General features: G+C 40.5%; 1 protein-coding gene across 3 annotated transcripts in view; it reads left to right on the forward strand.

Moving 5' to 3' along the window:
- The window catches only part of LOC131050634 (short integuments 2, mitochondrial), a 111,008-nt gene that overhangs the window by 27,446 nt on the left and 66,575 nt on the right, over positions 1-16,987 (forward strand). For all 3 annotated transcript variants that reach the window (XR_009106988.2, XM_057984839.2, XM_057984838.2), the window contains exon 2: positions 7,768-7,872. Coding sequence is in view for 2 of the 3 variants with exons in the window: in XM_057984839.2 (XP_057840822.1) it covers positions 7,768-7,872 (105 nt within the window). In the remaining variant the exon portion in view is untranslated. The remainder of the gene's footprint in view (positions 1-7,767; positions 7,873-16,987) is intronic.

A 16,987-nucleotide genomic window follows, 5' to 3' on the forward strand; every position in this document is an offset into this window, starting at 1 on the left:
CAATGAGAAGGGGACATTACATCAAATGACCAGTAAAAATAAAGTGTGGAAGATTCTACAAATTCCATTAAGGAATGATCATATGAGCGACTATATACATATAGAATTAGCTATGTATAACATAAAGAGGAATCCTTGTAACATTAACAGAGTAGAAATCATGAATTATGGTGGTGAACTATGGTGCAAGATTTGGTAGGGTGTCTTTAACAGTCCCCCCTACTGAATGTAACCATGTAGGGTGCCTTAATACAGCAGTTCCCCCTATCATATAGGGTGCCCTTGTACAGCAGTTTCCCTTATCATATAGGGTGCCCTTGTACATCAGCCCCCCCTATCATATAGGGTGCCCTTATTGATTTATAAGTATTCAGATCGTTATCAGATTATTTAGCAAACAAGTACCAGTATCCAAATGTTTGTATATTCAGATTATTTAGATTTTATCTACCAATATTCAGATTGTTGTCAGATTATTTATCAGGCAATAATATTGAGAAAATAAATAATTTCAGATAGTCTCAATTAATCATCATTACTCAGATTATCACCAATTCCTAGACTATTGCAGGATACACATGCTTATATATATATAAGGTTAACGCTATATGCGATATATTATATATTAATGTTATCGTTGTATTGTACACCCAACTGCTGTTTATGCATGGTGAGTGCATTGCTGTAACTGTATGATCATGAGTATACGTACCAGTGTTATGAGTGCCTAAGTTTGGTTATCGTAGCATGAAAATGGCCTGATGCTATTCCACGATGATTTATCCTTCAGTATCATTCATTAAGTATGACACCAAGAACAAGGATGTTATTGCGTGTACCTTAATAACAGTTCTGATCTGATCTGATCTGATCGATGGTGATGTCCCTAATTGCTTTTGATTTATTTCCTTTATATCTCTTTATTAGAGGGAGAGGTCACACCTCTTAATCATATATGCCCTTTGGTAAGAGACACACCATTTCACCATTTGCACCCTTTGAAAGAGTGCAACTCTTCATTATTTCTGCCCTTTGTAAGGGACATAACCTTTCACAATCAAGTCTGCACTTTTATTTAAATCAGATCTGCACACCTGATTCCCAATTATTCCCCCCTCAAATGAGGTTTTCTTCTCCCTTTTATATCTCATTGTTGAAGGAGTCACAACTTTTCCTTCAATGTCTTTTGACCATTCATTTACTTATTTAAATTTTAATTTATTAAATTTTTAATATTTTAATTTAATTTTTAATATTTAAATATTATTATTATTAAATTCTATTTCAAAGTGGGGACATTACACTCTCCAAGACTAAGAGGACTTCCACAACTAGTGAAATGTAGGTGCAAATATATTTGCAAACAAAAATTTGTTAAATGACAAGTTAGAAAATTAAAATCAGATTTTTTTCAATAAAATCAGCAACCAAATTATAAATTATAAATTTATTAATGAAATGAAAATCAGCAAGTTATTAAAAATAACAATTTTTTTACCTCACATTGGACCACCAATCATCATTAAAAAATTTTTGTTTGATGCTTTTTCCCTCCATAGTGTTTGTAGTAGACTATCTACTCCACTCTAAATTAACCGTCATCAACAATAGAGCCTCTTATACCTCAATAATACTCTATAACAAAATAAAATAACTAGCATACTTTATCTCCACAGGTTTGAGGAATTCCTTTGAAAATATCAAAAAGAGAGTAGGTGAGGTGAGATGGTTCCAAATAAACATCTGAATATGTCTAGCTTCTATTGCTGTTTGTTGCACGCAATCTATCTTCCCAATGTCTTTCAATGTGTTGGTCAATGCAAGAACACTACAAGGGGTCCAAAAGATGTGCTTGTAAGCACCACCCTCCATCATGCCAACTTATTTACACGCATGTGCCAAATCAATAACCACCTTGTGCTTCCCAAAACAATCAATAGGTCTTGGAAAATATGAGCTAGTTGAACATATGACTATGATGTTGATAAGTGGCCAATGTTTAATATTGATACACCCATCCATGACGATAGAGCAGCCCGTTTTAATCCAACATTGTCTCATGTCGTCCACCAAACTCACCTTGGAATATTCTTTGTCAAGGAGTGTAGTGCGTAGTTTATGTTCTTCGGGGTGGGGGGTGAGTGAATGAGGAACCAACAAAAGCTGCATTTTTGAACATTTGTTTGAAGTAAGACATGCTTCATGGAATGGGATGGCATATGTATAGAAAGGGACCTTGCCACATCTTGTGCATGCACATTGAAGTTGTATACACCTAAAAATGACTAGAGATAATTAAATAAATATTAATTATTTATTTAATGTTTTTATTCTTCTATCAATGAACAAATTGAATAATTTATTTATTTGATTCATGTGTCTTATTTCTCTAAATCAATTTATTACTTAAATATTTATTATTTAATTAAAATTCATCATTTCTTCTAAAAGTCTATCATGATCAAATAATTCTAAATTATTTAATTAGTCATTCAACCTAAGTCTTCAATTCTAAATTCCACATCATTTTCTCCAACTCATCTTCCATGTCATCAAGCCATCTCATCACTATGTGGCTAAACAAATTAAATATTTTTAATATTTAATTTTTCAATTATCCTCAACATCATCCCTAGTCAAGAGGATGAGGAGGCTTATGTGTCCTACTTCCTATATTCTCTCTCACTTCCCTACATCCTAGAGGATGGTTTTGTCCACATTAACCTAGTCAAAGTGACTCATTGTCTACTTGTCCTAGGAAGCCTAAATCTTCTCCAACCTCCCTAGATTGTTGACTCCTTCATGTCTTAGGAAACCTATATTCTCTCCAACTATCCTATATCTTTGGAGTCTTCATCCCTGGTCAAGGTGAGCATGATGCCATGTGGCTTCTCCTTCCACCTTGTCCTCCATCTTGTCATCATAGGAGGAACATCTTCCCCCTTTCTCTCTCATATCTCAACCAATTCTTCTCAATCATTCATTCTCTCAAGATTCACTCTCAGCCATTGATCTTTGCCACCTTCGATTTTGGTCTTGCAAAATCTATAAAAGGAAGCCTATTTCCAATCTTTGAAGCTAGTCACTTTAGAGCAATCAAGCATTCAAGCATATTAGGATTCTAGCATTTTCAAAAGTGTGCCTTTGGCTTAGCTTAGTATCATCGTAGTAGCTTATTACACCATTCATTCATCATTTCTTTGCATTATCATCACCATCTTCATCTTAGTTGCATTGTAGTTTCATTGCATCTCTCATACCACATAGTCAGTCCATTTAGCTTTTGTCATCTTGAAGCAAACACCAGTGTAATTTGACAGCAAACATCACAGCAACAAGATCAGAAGTTGATAGGACACAATGGAACATGCATGAAGGTTTAACTTTCTAAGCTTACTTGTTTAATTTATTTCATTGGTGATTTGGTTACTTGTAAGATTTTAGAGTCTTGTGGTAGCTTAGTTTATTAGTCTTACAGTAAGTTAGATTTCCACATCACAGAACCCATACCACTCCCACACCCTGATGAACCTCCAAGTTGGTTTTCATTTTCTAATTCCCTCTCATCATACTCACTACATTCACTATTTCTGCTCAAGCTGTTTTGTTTTGTGAATCAATATGCAAGTGGTATTTGGAAACTGAAAAGAAAAAAAAGAAAAAAATCATACATTTCATCTTTTAAACTTTAAAAATAATTGAAAAAATAAAGAAATGGAATATTAACAATAAACATACCTCTTTCACTTCTCTTGCTGGTTGCTACCTCACTCACCTTTTCTGCTAACCAATGCTGGTTTTTCCAACAGCACCTTCAAACCCTGCTGCTTTGTCTTTCTAACTTGGCTGCAAAAAAAAATAAATATAAAAATGAACAAATGCTACATATGGAGTCTTCCTTTTGTTATGTTAGGGTTTGGAGGGGTGCGGGTGCTCACAAATAGCATTCAAAATTATTATTTTTTAAATCGTGGGATTTTTTTATTTCAAAATCATCGCTGATGGTGTGGGAATGGTTGATCGTCCATAGGACAGGAGAGGGACATCTTAGACATCCCTGATGCGTCCCAGGATGAACAACCATCCCCACTCCATCCCTTTGCCATCTCATTGTCTCAGAAATCTTCCAATGTTTTTCAAAATTTGGGTACAGTTGGGAAACATACCCGACCCGTCTTCACGTCCCCGATGCAGGTATGTTGGAAAAAATCCCAAGGATGTGTCCCCGTGTACCCCTTTTTGTTGGCTTGATTGGAAGAGTTGTCAAACTAAAAAAAATGCTTTAATTTGAAACAAAATTACTCCTCATCCCCAAGATGTCTAAGGCAGATCACTGAAATCAACACTGGGTTGTCACAATGGGTATTAACCATGCAGTCTCTGAATCTCATATTGAAGATGACTCAAAAGTTATAGTTCAAGTTCATATGATATATTAGGCACGGCTAGTCCTTCACATTGCCCTCATCAGAAGTAATTCACCCACTTGACACAATTGTCAAATAAATAATATTTCCCAACAAATCATTACTGATTTCAACTTGATGGTAGAAGTTAATCTGCAATACTATTGAAGAAATCATAATGGGATTGCAAATCGACTAGCCAACTATGCCTTGAATTATACAAATGATTGTGTTTGTTGCACCTACATAGGCAATCTTAAGCTACCTACTGCTATCCAAATTCTTTCAGCCTCAGAGAAATCACCCTTTGAACCCAAACCCCTTGCTTATTTTTTAAAAAACTGCCCCACACTTTGTCCTCAATAAGTGGTCGTTAGTTATAAGTGTGTTAGTTGTATGTGCCAGTCCTTTATGTGATATGTTTCCTCTATTACTACATGCACCATTTGCAATGGCTTAAAAGTCTCCATATTGCCTTTATGATCCCCCTTTTCAAAACATCACCAAAAACCACCTTCTGTTGAGGGTTGGGACATTGGAAAATATTATATTTATTTAATTCATAAAAGCATTGATGCTAATCCCCACTTTGTTTATCTAATACCTTGTCATGATAAGCACCTTCAAACTATAACTCATCAGCTACCCTCTCTAACACTCCACTCATCTGTGTGTTTGATCTATAATTTCACTGCAAACATCCTTGTGGGAAAGTAATGATAACTACTTTTCCATCCATGCTGCAACTAACTGAATTTACTCAAATGGCAATGGTTATAAAATAGAGTAGTAGTTTGTGCATGGAATGAATATGTTACTTGCATAACCATGCACAAATAAATGTAGGAAAACAAACCACATAATGTGAAGAAACTCCAAGAAAGGGAAATCTAGCTAGAAGTGGAAATTGCACATCGTCATTGTCTTCTCTCGATCAGAGAAGTTAATCAAGAGAGCTCTAAATTAGTTCTAAGTTCTAACTAAGAATAGTTGGTTACTTGCTATACATCACCAATTCACTTCTCCACACTTGCCCTTTCTTGCACTCTTCAATTGCCTCAACTGGAAACTAACATCATATTGCAATGGTGGAAGTATCCTTTCATGAACCAAAGGAGTCCCAAGAGGCTTAGATTGAAAGAGACATTGTTGTTTTGTTGTTACTTTGCCCATACAAATTCTTGTGCTGAAACTGCTATATTAAGTAGATTGACAGTTGTTAAATTATCCAGCTGGATGAGAAACTATCCCTTTACTATTCATTAAGTCTGCAACTTGGGGAGGCCATAACTTTTTTATATGGACTTGAAATCTGTTACTTTTTTTTCAAGTGCACAATTTTTTAAGAGAAATCCATTTATGGTAGAAAATTAGACTTTTGGTGAAGCATAACCCATGTTTTATTCTATTGAAGTAAACAATGTTTTTGTTAGGGGTAACAAAGCACAAATTGGCCATTTGTTAACTTATTCTCTTTTGTTGATCATGACGTGTTCTTGGAATATATTGAGTATTTTGTTGACTTTCTGTGATTTTTCATGATCAATGCTATGCAGACAATTCACACCCACATGACAAGTGTTTACAATTCCAATTTCACTATGTTTTCCCATATTGTCTCAGTCTCTCAGATGCATTTTTAAAGATTTTTTATTTATTTTCCTTTTACCTTCACTAGCTAGTCACTACCTTTCTTGTCCACATGACCCCAAGAATATGCCAATGCTTTGTGATAAGTACCAAAACCAAGGTACATAATGCCTACCATGGCTCAATTTAAACAAGGCAATTGGTCAAAGTTTGACTGTCTAACCAAAATTGCGTCCTCTTGATGAGGAAGGAAAATTGATCTGTCTATTATTGGCAACTAGAGTTTGAAGGCTAAGAAACTGAGTTCTTACAGAATATATGATTCAATGGAAGGATCTCCTCATAGAAGATGCTTTATGGGAGGAGCCTGACATGCTCGAACATCCATCATAGCTTAAAACTTAAAACTTATCGGTGGTTGGTCAATTTATGCAAAGTGGACTTGTAATGAGCCCAAATTTTGCATGGTGAATAAGAATTAGTTTATAGGGAAGAGAATAAATAGAGAACTAAGACAATAAAGTACAAGTGGAGAAAATGAAAAAGAGGACTAAGAGAATAAACTATAAAGCAAGTGCAGCTAGAGAATATAATATGTACAACTGAAAAGTTTAGCTAGTAGAGCTAGAGAATGTAGGAAGTTGCAGCGGGAGAATATAGCAAGCAGAGCCAGAAAATTTACCAAGTGTAGCTTGGGAATCTAGTAAGTGTAATTGGAGGATAAGGCAGTTATAAATGGGGAATATATCAAGATTAGAATAAAGCATTTCCTCATCTATAAGTTTGGGCAGATTTCATGAACAAGTCTTTTTGCTGGATAGATTTTTCTATTCACACAAGAATCAGGATAGAAAATTCAGAGTTGCCGGAAACTCCTTTGTCCCTCCCTGGAACACGTTTCCCCGTATCTGTTCCTGTTTCTGAAACAGATACGTATCCAATACAGCCCAGATACACGTCGAATATTGTACCCACGCATTCCCAAAAATACTTGATTTCCAACCATGCTAAATACTAATGTGATTTGATTTTTAAACAAAATTGACGTAAATCTTCCTAAATTTAATTTTAGAAAACTTCATTAATGCATTTTTAAAAAAAAAAATGGTATTAACAAAACCTACACCAAATGAGAAAGACAAATGAAATGTTTTTCTAGTTCAGTGACCCATTTTTTGAGTTATCTTCCAATGCAACTCTTCTATTTTTGCATATTGTAAAATGTTAAATCTACTTATCATTATTTATGTAGCAATTATGTGTCTATATTGCTTTTGAAGTAATGAAAATCTCCTCGAATAACTTAGAAAATTGTGTTAAATATATGTGTATGTGTTTTTTATGAATGACGTGTCCAGCCATATCCATATTAGGGGTCTTAAAAAATAGCCGTATCCGTATCCGTATCCGATACCGTATCCGTATTGGATACCGTATCCATGTCCATGCAACTTTGGAAAATTGACTATCTAAGATCTTCTCAAATTGGGAGTTGCTCACTTTTGAGCTTGCGCTGTTCTGCTTATTGATTACAAGCAGAGTAGAGTTATATTGCTTGTTTTTTTAATTTTCGGATCTGTGTTCTTTGGCATTCCAGAAATCCATATTCCTGAACTTTATAAGCAAATTTGTGTTCCAGAATTTTACTGATATAATTTCAGATTGCAGAGTAAAGTTTTTATGAGTTTAAAGTTCAGATTTTTACCCTAGATTCATACTAGCCACAATGATGAAGCTTTCGACTTACATTTTCATTTTGCTTGTGAGATAGATTCCACTCTCATCCGCAAATGCTGATTTGCAAAGTATTTTATCCCAAAAAAGGCGTATAATTGTTCTGAACAAAAAGGATCTCACAAATTCTAATTTGATTCAAGTAAGTTATTTCTCTTTTCCGAAGGTTGTTGTTAAGCATAGTATTGTTTAAAATTGTTCTGCAAAACTGTTAATTAGTCTACATATACTTTTGTTGGTGGCAATTTTTTAATTTCCCACTAGAGATCAATACCTTTACTTGCTGTTTATAAAACATGTGTTTTTGGATATTACTTAAGAGGGAGCTCAAATACGTTTGCAAAAACTTGTGCTAAACTCAAAACTGTTTTCAATTCAGATGACTTTAAGCACAGTTCATGGGCTACAATAATTTTTTTCAGAAATGCAACACCTCTACAAGAAACTAGATACTGGAGGTGTGCCCTTAGAGTAGTTGTTCTTAATCATCATATGATTTTGAGGTTCTTTTTGTTGTTACTTCTCTTGGCAAGATTCATCAAACTTGGAGTGGGGGAGGCTTTTACACCTCATTTGAACAATATATAAGGTAAATGTAAAATAATCCCCTTGTGGAATGCTTGCATATTTGGGGCCTCATGCATCAATTTGCGGTGTCTTGCTCAACAGTGACCTAAAAAAATACCTCTAACTTTTTACCACTTATAAATAAGATTATTGTCTTCTCTTTCAAACTTGGAGGATGACAATCCCTTTCTTGATGAAATAAATTTCTTATTGTCTATACTTGACTGTAATGTCCCCTTCTCACTAGTTCTCAGACATTGATGGAGTTTGGCCTATTACTTGACCTTAGTAGGCCAAGGGGTTGATGAGAGGGTCGCTTGGGCAGTTGCTTGTGGCTTCACATTTTATTTTTATATGATTTTTGGTGAGATAATGTATTCTCACGTATGGTGTCACGTATGAAGTCAATTGCACTTTATATTATAATGATATTTTAATATTATCTAAAGTGCAATTAAATATTATTTTAAGGTGCAAATGTTCATATTAAAACATGGATAAAGCATGCATGTATACATTATATTCATATGGAAACATGGATAAAGCAGCTATATGTACATTATAGAACCTTAAAATACCACATTCGTGTTAAGAATTCATTGTCAATACTCAATAGTCAATATACATTCATAACTCAAAATTCATTGTCAAATATGCATTCATAATTGAAAATTCATTGTCAATAGGCCAGCACTTGTTTGATTTGTTGAAAATTTGATTGCTCTGCTTAAACAATTATTGCTGGAAATAATTGTTTTTATCGCCCATATTGCATATCCTTCCCTTTTAGCTATATGAATATCATATGGTAAGAGATGAAATATTTGTATCGTTCCCTTTTAAAGTTTTAAATATACCATATAGTCAAACATGAAATATGGCAACGATATTATGAATTATCATTGTTGCCTTTTAAATTTTTAATAATGTTGTTATATGGAGCCTAATCAAACTCGGAGGTTAAATTTTCCCCACTTTTATTGGCGCAATTTCCCCCCAAATTATTCAACGGGGGTTTGGGGGCAGCGCCCCCAAGATGGGGTCGAGGGGTAGCGCCCCTGGTGCGCTCCCTATCGCGCCCCCGCGGGGTCGAGGGGTAGTGCCCCCGAAAGATCAAACGACTTTTATTATTTTATTTACATTTAATTGATATATTCTGCATGCAATTCCTAACAAATAATTGGAACGATTTCGGGCAAATAATTTGGGGTCCACATTAGGAAAATATGACATTTTTTATTTTTTTAATATTTTTTACTACCCCTAGCTATGGGGGACGTCTGGCCATCCCTGGGACGTACGAACGTCCCCCATAGCTAGGGCAAACGTCCCCCCGTTTCAAGGACGTCCCCTCCAAATTCTAGCAATTTGGGGATGGGGGGGGAATGTCCCTTGGCCGTCCCCAAGTCCCCGAAACGTCCCCGAGACTGGGACAGGGGTTTTCAGGCCGGGGACGCGTCCTCGGGTTTCCTTGGGACCGATCCATGTGAGAAAAAGTATAAATAGGGGATGAGGCTCATTGTTTTGGCATCGATTACTTGACATCTTCTTGTGTTAATGAGCTTTGTGGAGCCTAAGGTTTCTGCAGGTTGTCTATTTGATCTTTGGGAACAGAAAGTCCCATAGATTGCATAACCGAGGTGGTGAAAGACCCACTGAAGGGTTGCAGATTGGAAGGGATATCTCAGTCCTTTCATTGGTGCTTAATTTGTGGCCAAGGGCCATCTTACCAGGGTTCGATTTCGATTTGGGAGACCATTGGAGACATTTTGATGCTAGAAGTCTTCTTCCATTTTTCTACAAAAAGCTGATTGCATTTCCCAATTTTTGAGTTATAATTTCAGTCATTCTCAGACTTTGCCATAGCTGGAGGAATACCACGACTTTGATCATAGAGGCCCATTGTTGCATAAAAAACACCTTCTAGCTGGAGCGCCCCCTTTGTGACAGGGAATCGATGAGTTTTGATGCTTGAAATGGAACTTGGAGCTGCTGATTATTTATTTTTGTCTGAAGCATATCAGAACAGGGGCGGCTATGAGAAGGGCACGATCTTGACTTAGGAAGGTCTCATTTCATTGGTTATTGCTTGCTTCTTCAACTATCACCTTGGGTGATACTACAACCAGGTTCCTATCATAATTTGTATTTGATTACAATGCCAATCTAGTTTCTGAGTAATGCTGCTGTAGGTGGTTCTCAGTAGGCAGATACATACCTATTTGTAAACCAAGAAGTTTGGTAGTTGTGTATGGAATTGCATTCAATAAAGGAGTTTCAGATTTGGTGCCATATGATAAGTCTTAATAGCCAGCGATGAGATGCATATCAATTGTTTGACAAAATGTCATTAAGCTGTAGATGATGAATTCACACTTGCATTAGTTATGTATTGTCTTATGTAGCTTAGACAATCTATTTTCAGTTTAAAACTTTGCATCTATATGTTCAAATTCACAAAAAACAATCAAATTGAATACTTCATTTGCATTAAACAACCTCAAAAGCAATCAGAACTTGATAATAGCGAGGTTAAGGGTTGTTGGACAGCTGTTCGACAATATTCCTTGAGTCAAAATTTACCATTTCTCAGTCATACAACAGCAAGGGATATTATATTGACTTTACTTTTGAGCAAACAATCTTGGTAAAATGGTTACATTTAAAGTACATTCAGCTTTTGAAAGGTAGATTTTCATAATACACCACTTGCTTCCAATTATTAGCCTACAATTAGAGACTAACATATTATAGTGAAACCTGATTTAATTCCATTTACCCAAATATTATATGTAGGTGGCAGTCCTCTAGTCTTTTGTGACCTTGCAGACATAAAATGCATTTTATATGAAAATAAAATCAGTTTATCTTCAGAACTCCAAGGCCAATATAAGAAGTCTCTCATAGCTAGGAACTAAATATAACCCATCTTCTAGAGCTTTGAACTATCTGTTTACAGTTGTATAAACAATCGAGTTTCTTCCACAAATCAGGAACCATGCTCAACAATGAAGTGCTATTTTTTTGAATCAGCATATACAAAAACTTAATCAGAATTTGATGCACAACCAAACTTGAATACACACACATCAAGGGTCCAACGCATAAATCAGCACTTGGGTACTCAGGATCTAACCAAAAGTAGGAGAAAATGATAGATTGAACAAGGAGCATCAATACTTTTAATTCATGTAACCTTATCCTTTACTATTCATCAACACTAATCATTTCATTTCAATGCAGTTGAGGAAAGAATGAAACCACTCCAAAACTATAATACAGTTCATCCCTTCATACATGCTAAATCATCATTTATACCAAATGGTCATAGCATGAAAAACAAGGCATGAAATCTGTCATGTCCCCTTCTCAGTGACATCTCTCGGAGCACAGGATTGGCCTATCATACGACCCTCGTAGGCTGATAGACTGGATAGAGGGTCACTTCGGAGCTTGGCTCAGCTTCAGTTGGCAGAGTTTGATCAGTAGGCTTTCGTTTGGGCTCGATCGGAGACTTTTTGCAGAGTTGCTATTTTTAGCAGTTCCTGGCAGTCAGCGTGGGACCCCTGCTATTTTTAGCAGTATGGCTTTGGTAGTGTTCAGAATCACTTCAGTGTTCGTCAGCTTCAGACGGAACAGTCATCGGATGAGTAACGAGAGAAATATTAATATTTAATTGTATTGATTAAATATTAATTATTTAATGATTATAATATAAAGTTATAATATTAAATTATAACTTAAGTGATTCTTTTTGAGGGTGTTTAGCCTCTCGGGTGAATAACTTAAGACATAAAGGACATAACGCAGAATAATGCCGTAAATATCAGACAAGTGTAATAGATGTTCTATTCCTAATCCGTGTGTTTTACAAGTTACATTCCGGAGTATAAAAGGGTACCGAGGGGGTGCGATCGCCAACCGTCGCACCACAACTTCCACCCCTCGGTTGCCAACTAACCAAAACAATTACACATAATTAACTAATATTATGCCCGTGTACAATAATGCCGCCAACATCATCCCCCCCAAAAAGAAAAGTCGTCTCCAGGCGACTTACAAAAATGGAGATAATGCAACCTATACAAGATATCGGAAAGACTAGGGAGGGGGCTGAGAAAGCGTCCCTGAAGTAGAAGTGTGAGATGGCGGTGTCTGGGCTGCCAAGCGGGAACGAAGCTCATACACCTGCTGAGTGCGTGCAGCCACATCCCGTTCCGCCACGAGGACCTTCTCTAGAGCTGTCTTCACCATGTGTGCTGCCTCCAGTAACTCCTTCTCCTTGGTATCCACTGCCTCCCTCGCGCAGGCCAACCGTGTCTGCTCGGCTGCCAGGCAGCCCTCCACCTCGGCCTTCGCTGTCCGGATCTCAGCCGTCTCTGTGCGGGCCACCTCTAGCTGGGCCAACAACTGCGCCCTCTCGGCTGCCCATGAGGCCTGCTGACTGGCCACCTCGCTCTCCAACGCTATCGGGAAGCCTCCCTGACTGCAGACTCCTGCTGTGTACGCCTCAATGTATAATAGGCATCCCTGTAGACCTGCTCGATCTCGCGGACAACTGCCGTCACCCGACCCTCCACAATGGGCTGACGCAGCCTCCAGGCCTGGAGCATCTCCTCTGTCTCCGTAGTCGGCCACCCCTGAGACTCAAAGCAGGTAGCAAAGGCTGTCGGCCAGTCCACCCGCATAAACTGTAGGACTTGCTCGAGCTCCACCACCACCTGCTACAATGCTTGCGTCTGGGCGGCGGCCACTACCCGCCTACCCCTCGTTACCATATCAGCCATGTCCGCGAGATAAGTCTCAACATCCTCTCCCACCTGTGCCGAAGACTGGGAAATCCCTGGTGGAGCGGTCACTACTGTAGCCTGCTGCGAAGGTACCGCCTCCGCCATCGAAGGGGCACCATCTCTTAGTGCCTGCCCAGAGGCGACCTCCCCTGCCTCGTGCCCAACGGTGAGTCCATGTGCCTCCCCTGACGAGTCATCCAAGTGGACTACCTCCGTTCCCGTCTCTCGACGCGGTGAAAATACAACAGCTCCCTCCGGCTGTGCCAGTGTCATCTGAAACCGCTGTGTGAGCCAGCTCTGCATAGCCTCAAGGTCAGCACGTATCTCTGTGACTGGGGGATGGGTCGCTGTGGTCGGCTCCTCCAACAACGAAGCAGAAACAGTCACCACGGCGTCACCTTTTTCTGTGTTGGCCAGCGTCTTCTTTCCTTTTCCCTTCAGCGTGGTGTCTCCCTCGGTGTGCCGCGTTTCAATCTTGCGTGGCCTTTTATGTGTTTCGCGGCCTTCGGTGGTGTGCGGCGTTTACCACCTTGGTTCCCTTCGTGTGTTGCGCGGGGTCTCCTCCCTTTCCCTTCGGCGATGTCTCTTCCCGCGTGGTGTGCCTTGTGCGTGGTGTTTTATCCCCGCGGTGGTCTCCTTCTTTTTCCTTCGTCGGCGTTTTGGACGTTTCCCTTCCCTTGGCCACGTGGTAATGAAGAACCTTTGCGCGTTGTGTTATTTACTTGTTTGTGGGCCTTTCCACCGCACGGTGGCTTCCGCCATCGGTGGTCCCACCGTCGGTGGTTCCACCGCACGGTGGTCCCACCTGCGTGTCCATCGTACGGTGGACATTTTTTTTTCCTTTTTTTTTTCTTTTTTTTTTTTTTTTTTCAATTTTCTTTTATATATATATTTTTTCGATTTTTTTTTTCTTTTATGTATATTTTTTCAAATTTTCGTATACATTTTTTTTTTTCCAAATTTTTCTTTTATATATACTTTTTTCCAAATTTTTGTATATATATTTTTTCAAATTTTCTAATTTTTTGGAGCGGCCGGCTGACTGGGGGTTCTCGGCTCCCTCTGTTCGTGATAGAATTTCAGTTTCGACCCGTTGACTGCGTCTGGTATCTCCTTCCCATCCAATGTCCATAACTTTATCGCCCCGTTCGTGTTTTCCTCACGTATCCGGAAGGGCCCTAACCATCGGACTTTGAATTTCCTCGGTTTAATTTCATTCCTCCCGGACAGCTGGTGTTAAAATTCAACGGGAGGAATGAAATTAAACCGGGGAAATTCAAAGTCTGATGGTTAGGGCCCTTCCGGATACGTGAGGTCAACACGAACGGGGCGATAAAGTTATGGACATTGGATGGGAAGGAGATACCAGACGCAGTCAACGAGTCGAAACTGAAATTCTATCACGAACGGAGGGAGCCGGGAACCCCCAGTCAGTCAGCCGCTCCAAAAAATTAGAAAATTTGAAAAAATATATATACGAAAATTTGGAAAAAAGTATATATAAAAGAAAAATTTGGAAAAAAAAATATGTATACGAAAATTTGAAAAAATATACATAAAAGAAAAAAAAAAATCGAAAAAAAATATATATAAAAGAAAATTGAAAAAAGTAAAAATAAAAAATGTCCACTGTACGGTGGACACGCAGGTGGCACCACCGTGCGGTGGCACCACCGACGGTGGGACCACCGTGCGGTGGAACCACCGACGGCGGAAGCCACCGTGCGGTGGAAAGGCCCACAAACAAGTAAATAACACAACGCGCAAAGGTTCTTCATTACCACGCGGCCAAGGGAAGGGAAACGTCCAAAACGCCGACGAAGGAAAAAGGAGACCACCGCAGGGATAAAACACCACGCACAAGGCACACCACGCGGGAAGAGACATCGCCGAAGGGAAAGGGAGGAGACCCCGCGCAGCGCACGAAGGGAACCAAGGTGGTAAACGCCGCACACCACCGAAGGCCGCGAAACACATAAAAGGCCACGCAAGATTGAAACGCGGCACATCGAGGGAGACACCACGCCGAAGGGAAAAGGAAAGAAGACGCTGGTCAACACAGAAAAAGGTGACGCCGTGGTGACTGTTTCTGCTTCGTTGTTGGAGGAGCCGACCACAGCGACCCATCCCCCAGTCACAGAGATGCGTGCTGACCTCGAGGCTATGCAGAGCTGGCTCACACAGTGGTTTCAGATGACACTGGCACAGCCGGAGGGAGCTGTTGTATTTTCACCGCGTCGAGAGACGGGAGCGGAGGTAGTCCACTTGGATGACTCGTCAGGGGAGGCACATGGACTCACCGTTGGGCACGAGGCAGGGGAGGTCGCCTCTGGGTAGGCACCAGGAGATGGTGCCCCTTCGGTGGCGGAGGCGGTACCTTCGCAACAGGCTACAGTAGTGACCGCTCCACCAGGGATTTCCCAGTCTTCGGCACAGGTGGGAGAGGATGTTGAGACTTATCTCGCGGACATGGCTGATATGGTAACGAGGGGTAGGCGGGTAGTGGCCGCCGCCCAAACGCAAGCATTGCAGCAGGTGGTGGTGGAGCTCGAGCAGGTCCTACAGTTTATGCGGGTGGACTGGCCGACAGCCTTTGCTACCTGCTTTGAGTCTCAGGGGTGGCCGACTACGGAGACAGAGGAGATGCTCCAGGCCTGGAGGCTGCGTCAGCCCATTGTGGAGGGTCAGGTGACGGCAATTGTCCGCGAGATCGAGCAGGTCTACAGGGATGCCTATTATACATTGAGGCATACACAGCAAGAGTCTGCAGTCAGGGAGGCTTCCCGAGTAGCGTTGGAGAGCGAGGTGGCTAGTCAACGGGCCTCATGGGCAGCCGAGAGGGCGCAGTTGTTGGCCCAGCTAGAGGTGGCCCGCACAGAGACGGCTGAGATCCGGACAGCGAAGGCCGAGGTGGAGGGCCGCCTGGCAGCCGAGCAGACACGGTTGGCCTGTGCGACGGAGGCAGTGGATACCAAGGAGAAGGAGTTACTGGAGGCAGCACACATGGTGAAGACAGCTCTAGAGAAGGTCCTCGTGGCGGAACGGGATGTGGCTGCACGCACTTAGCAGGTGTATGAGCTTCGTTCCCGCTTGGCAGCCCAGACACCGCCATCTCACACTTCTACTTCAGGGACGCTTTCTCAGCCCCCTCCCTAGTCTTTCCGATATCTTGTATAGGTTGCATTATCTCCATTTTTGTAAGTCGCCTGGAGACGACTTTTCTTTTTGGGGCGGATGATGTTGGCGGCATTATTGTACACGGGCATAATATTAGTTAATTATGTGTAATTGTTTTGGTATGTCCCCTTCCTTATACTCGCCATATTCTGGGGGAAATATCTCTGGTTCTTCTTCGATGCTCAAGACGTTGCACGATGGTGTAAATAGTTCATAATCCCCCATTTGCCAATGGAAGAGGCCATTCAAGGAGTCCCCATCGTCCCCTGAGCAGGCCTCCAGTTCTAATACCCCTTCATCACTGGGTTCCATGCGGCCTCTACTTCCACCCTCCGCTAACTGGTGTCCCTCGGACTCCGAGTCGGAGGAAGAGGCTAACTCCTCGCTCACCATCTGCGTACGGAGATTGATTACATACTTCCTCCCGACATTTTCCAAAGAAAGGGTATTCCTCTTCCAGTTATGGTTCGCTTTCGCTGCGATGAGCCACCCCCGCCCCAGGATGGCGTCATATCCCTTCTGCTTTAAGGGGATTACCACAAAGTCCAGCACAAATGGCTGCGTGCCGACCATCACCTGCTGGCCCATGAGGGTACCAATGGGTTTAATCCCATGTTGGTCTGCCCCTAGTAGGTTGAACGTAGGGGGCCATAACGTAGGCTTTCCCAACTTTTTCCATGTCGCTTCTGGGAGTACATTTACTCCTGACCCTCCGTCCACAAT

The sequence above is a fragment of the Cryptomeria japonica genome, chromosome 8, assembly GCF_030272615.1.
Source record: "Cryptomeria japonica chromosome 8, Sugi_1.0, whole genome shotgun sequence".
NCBI classification, from domain to species: Eukaryota; Viridiplantae; Streptophyta; class Pinopsida; order Cupressales; family Cupressaceae; genus Cryptomeria; species Cryptomeria japonica.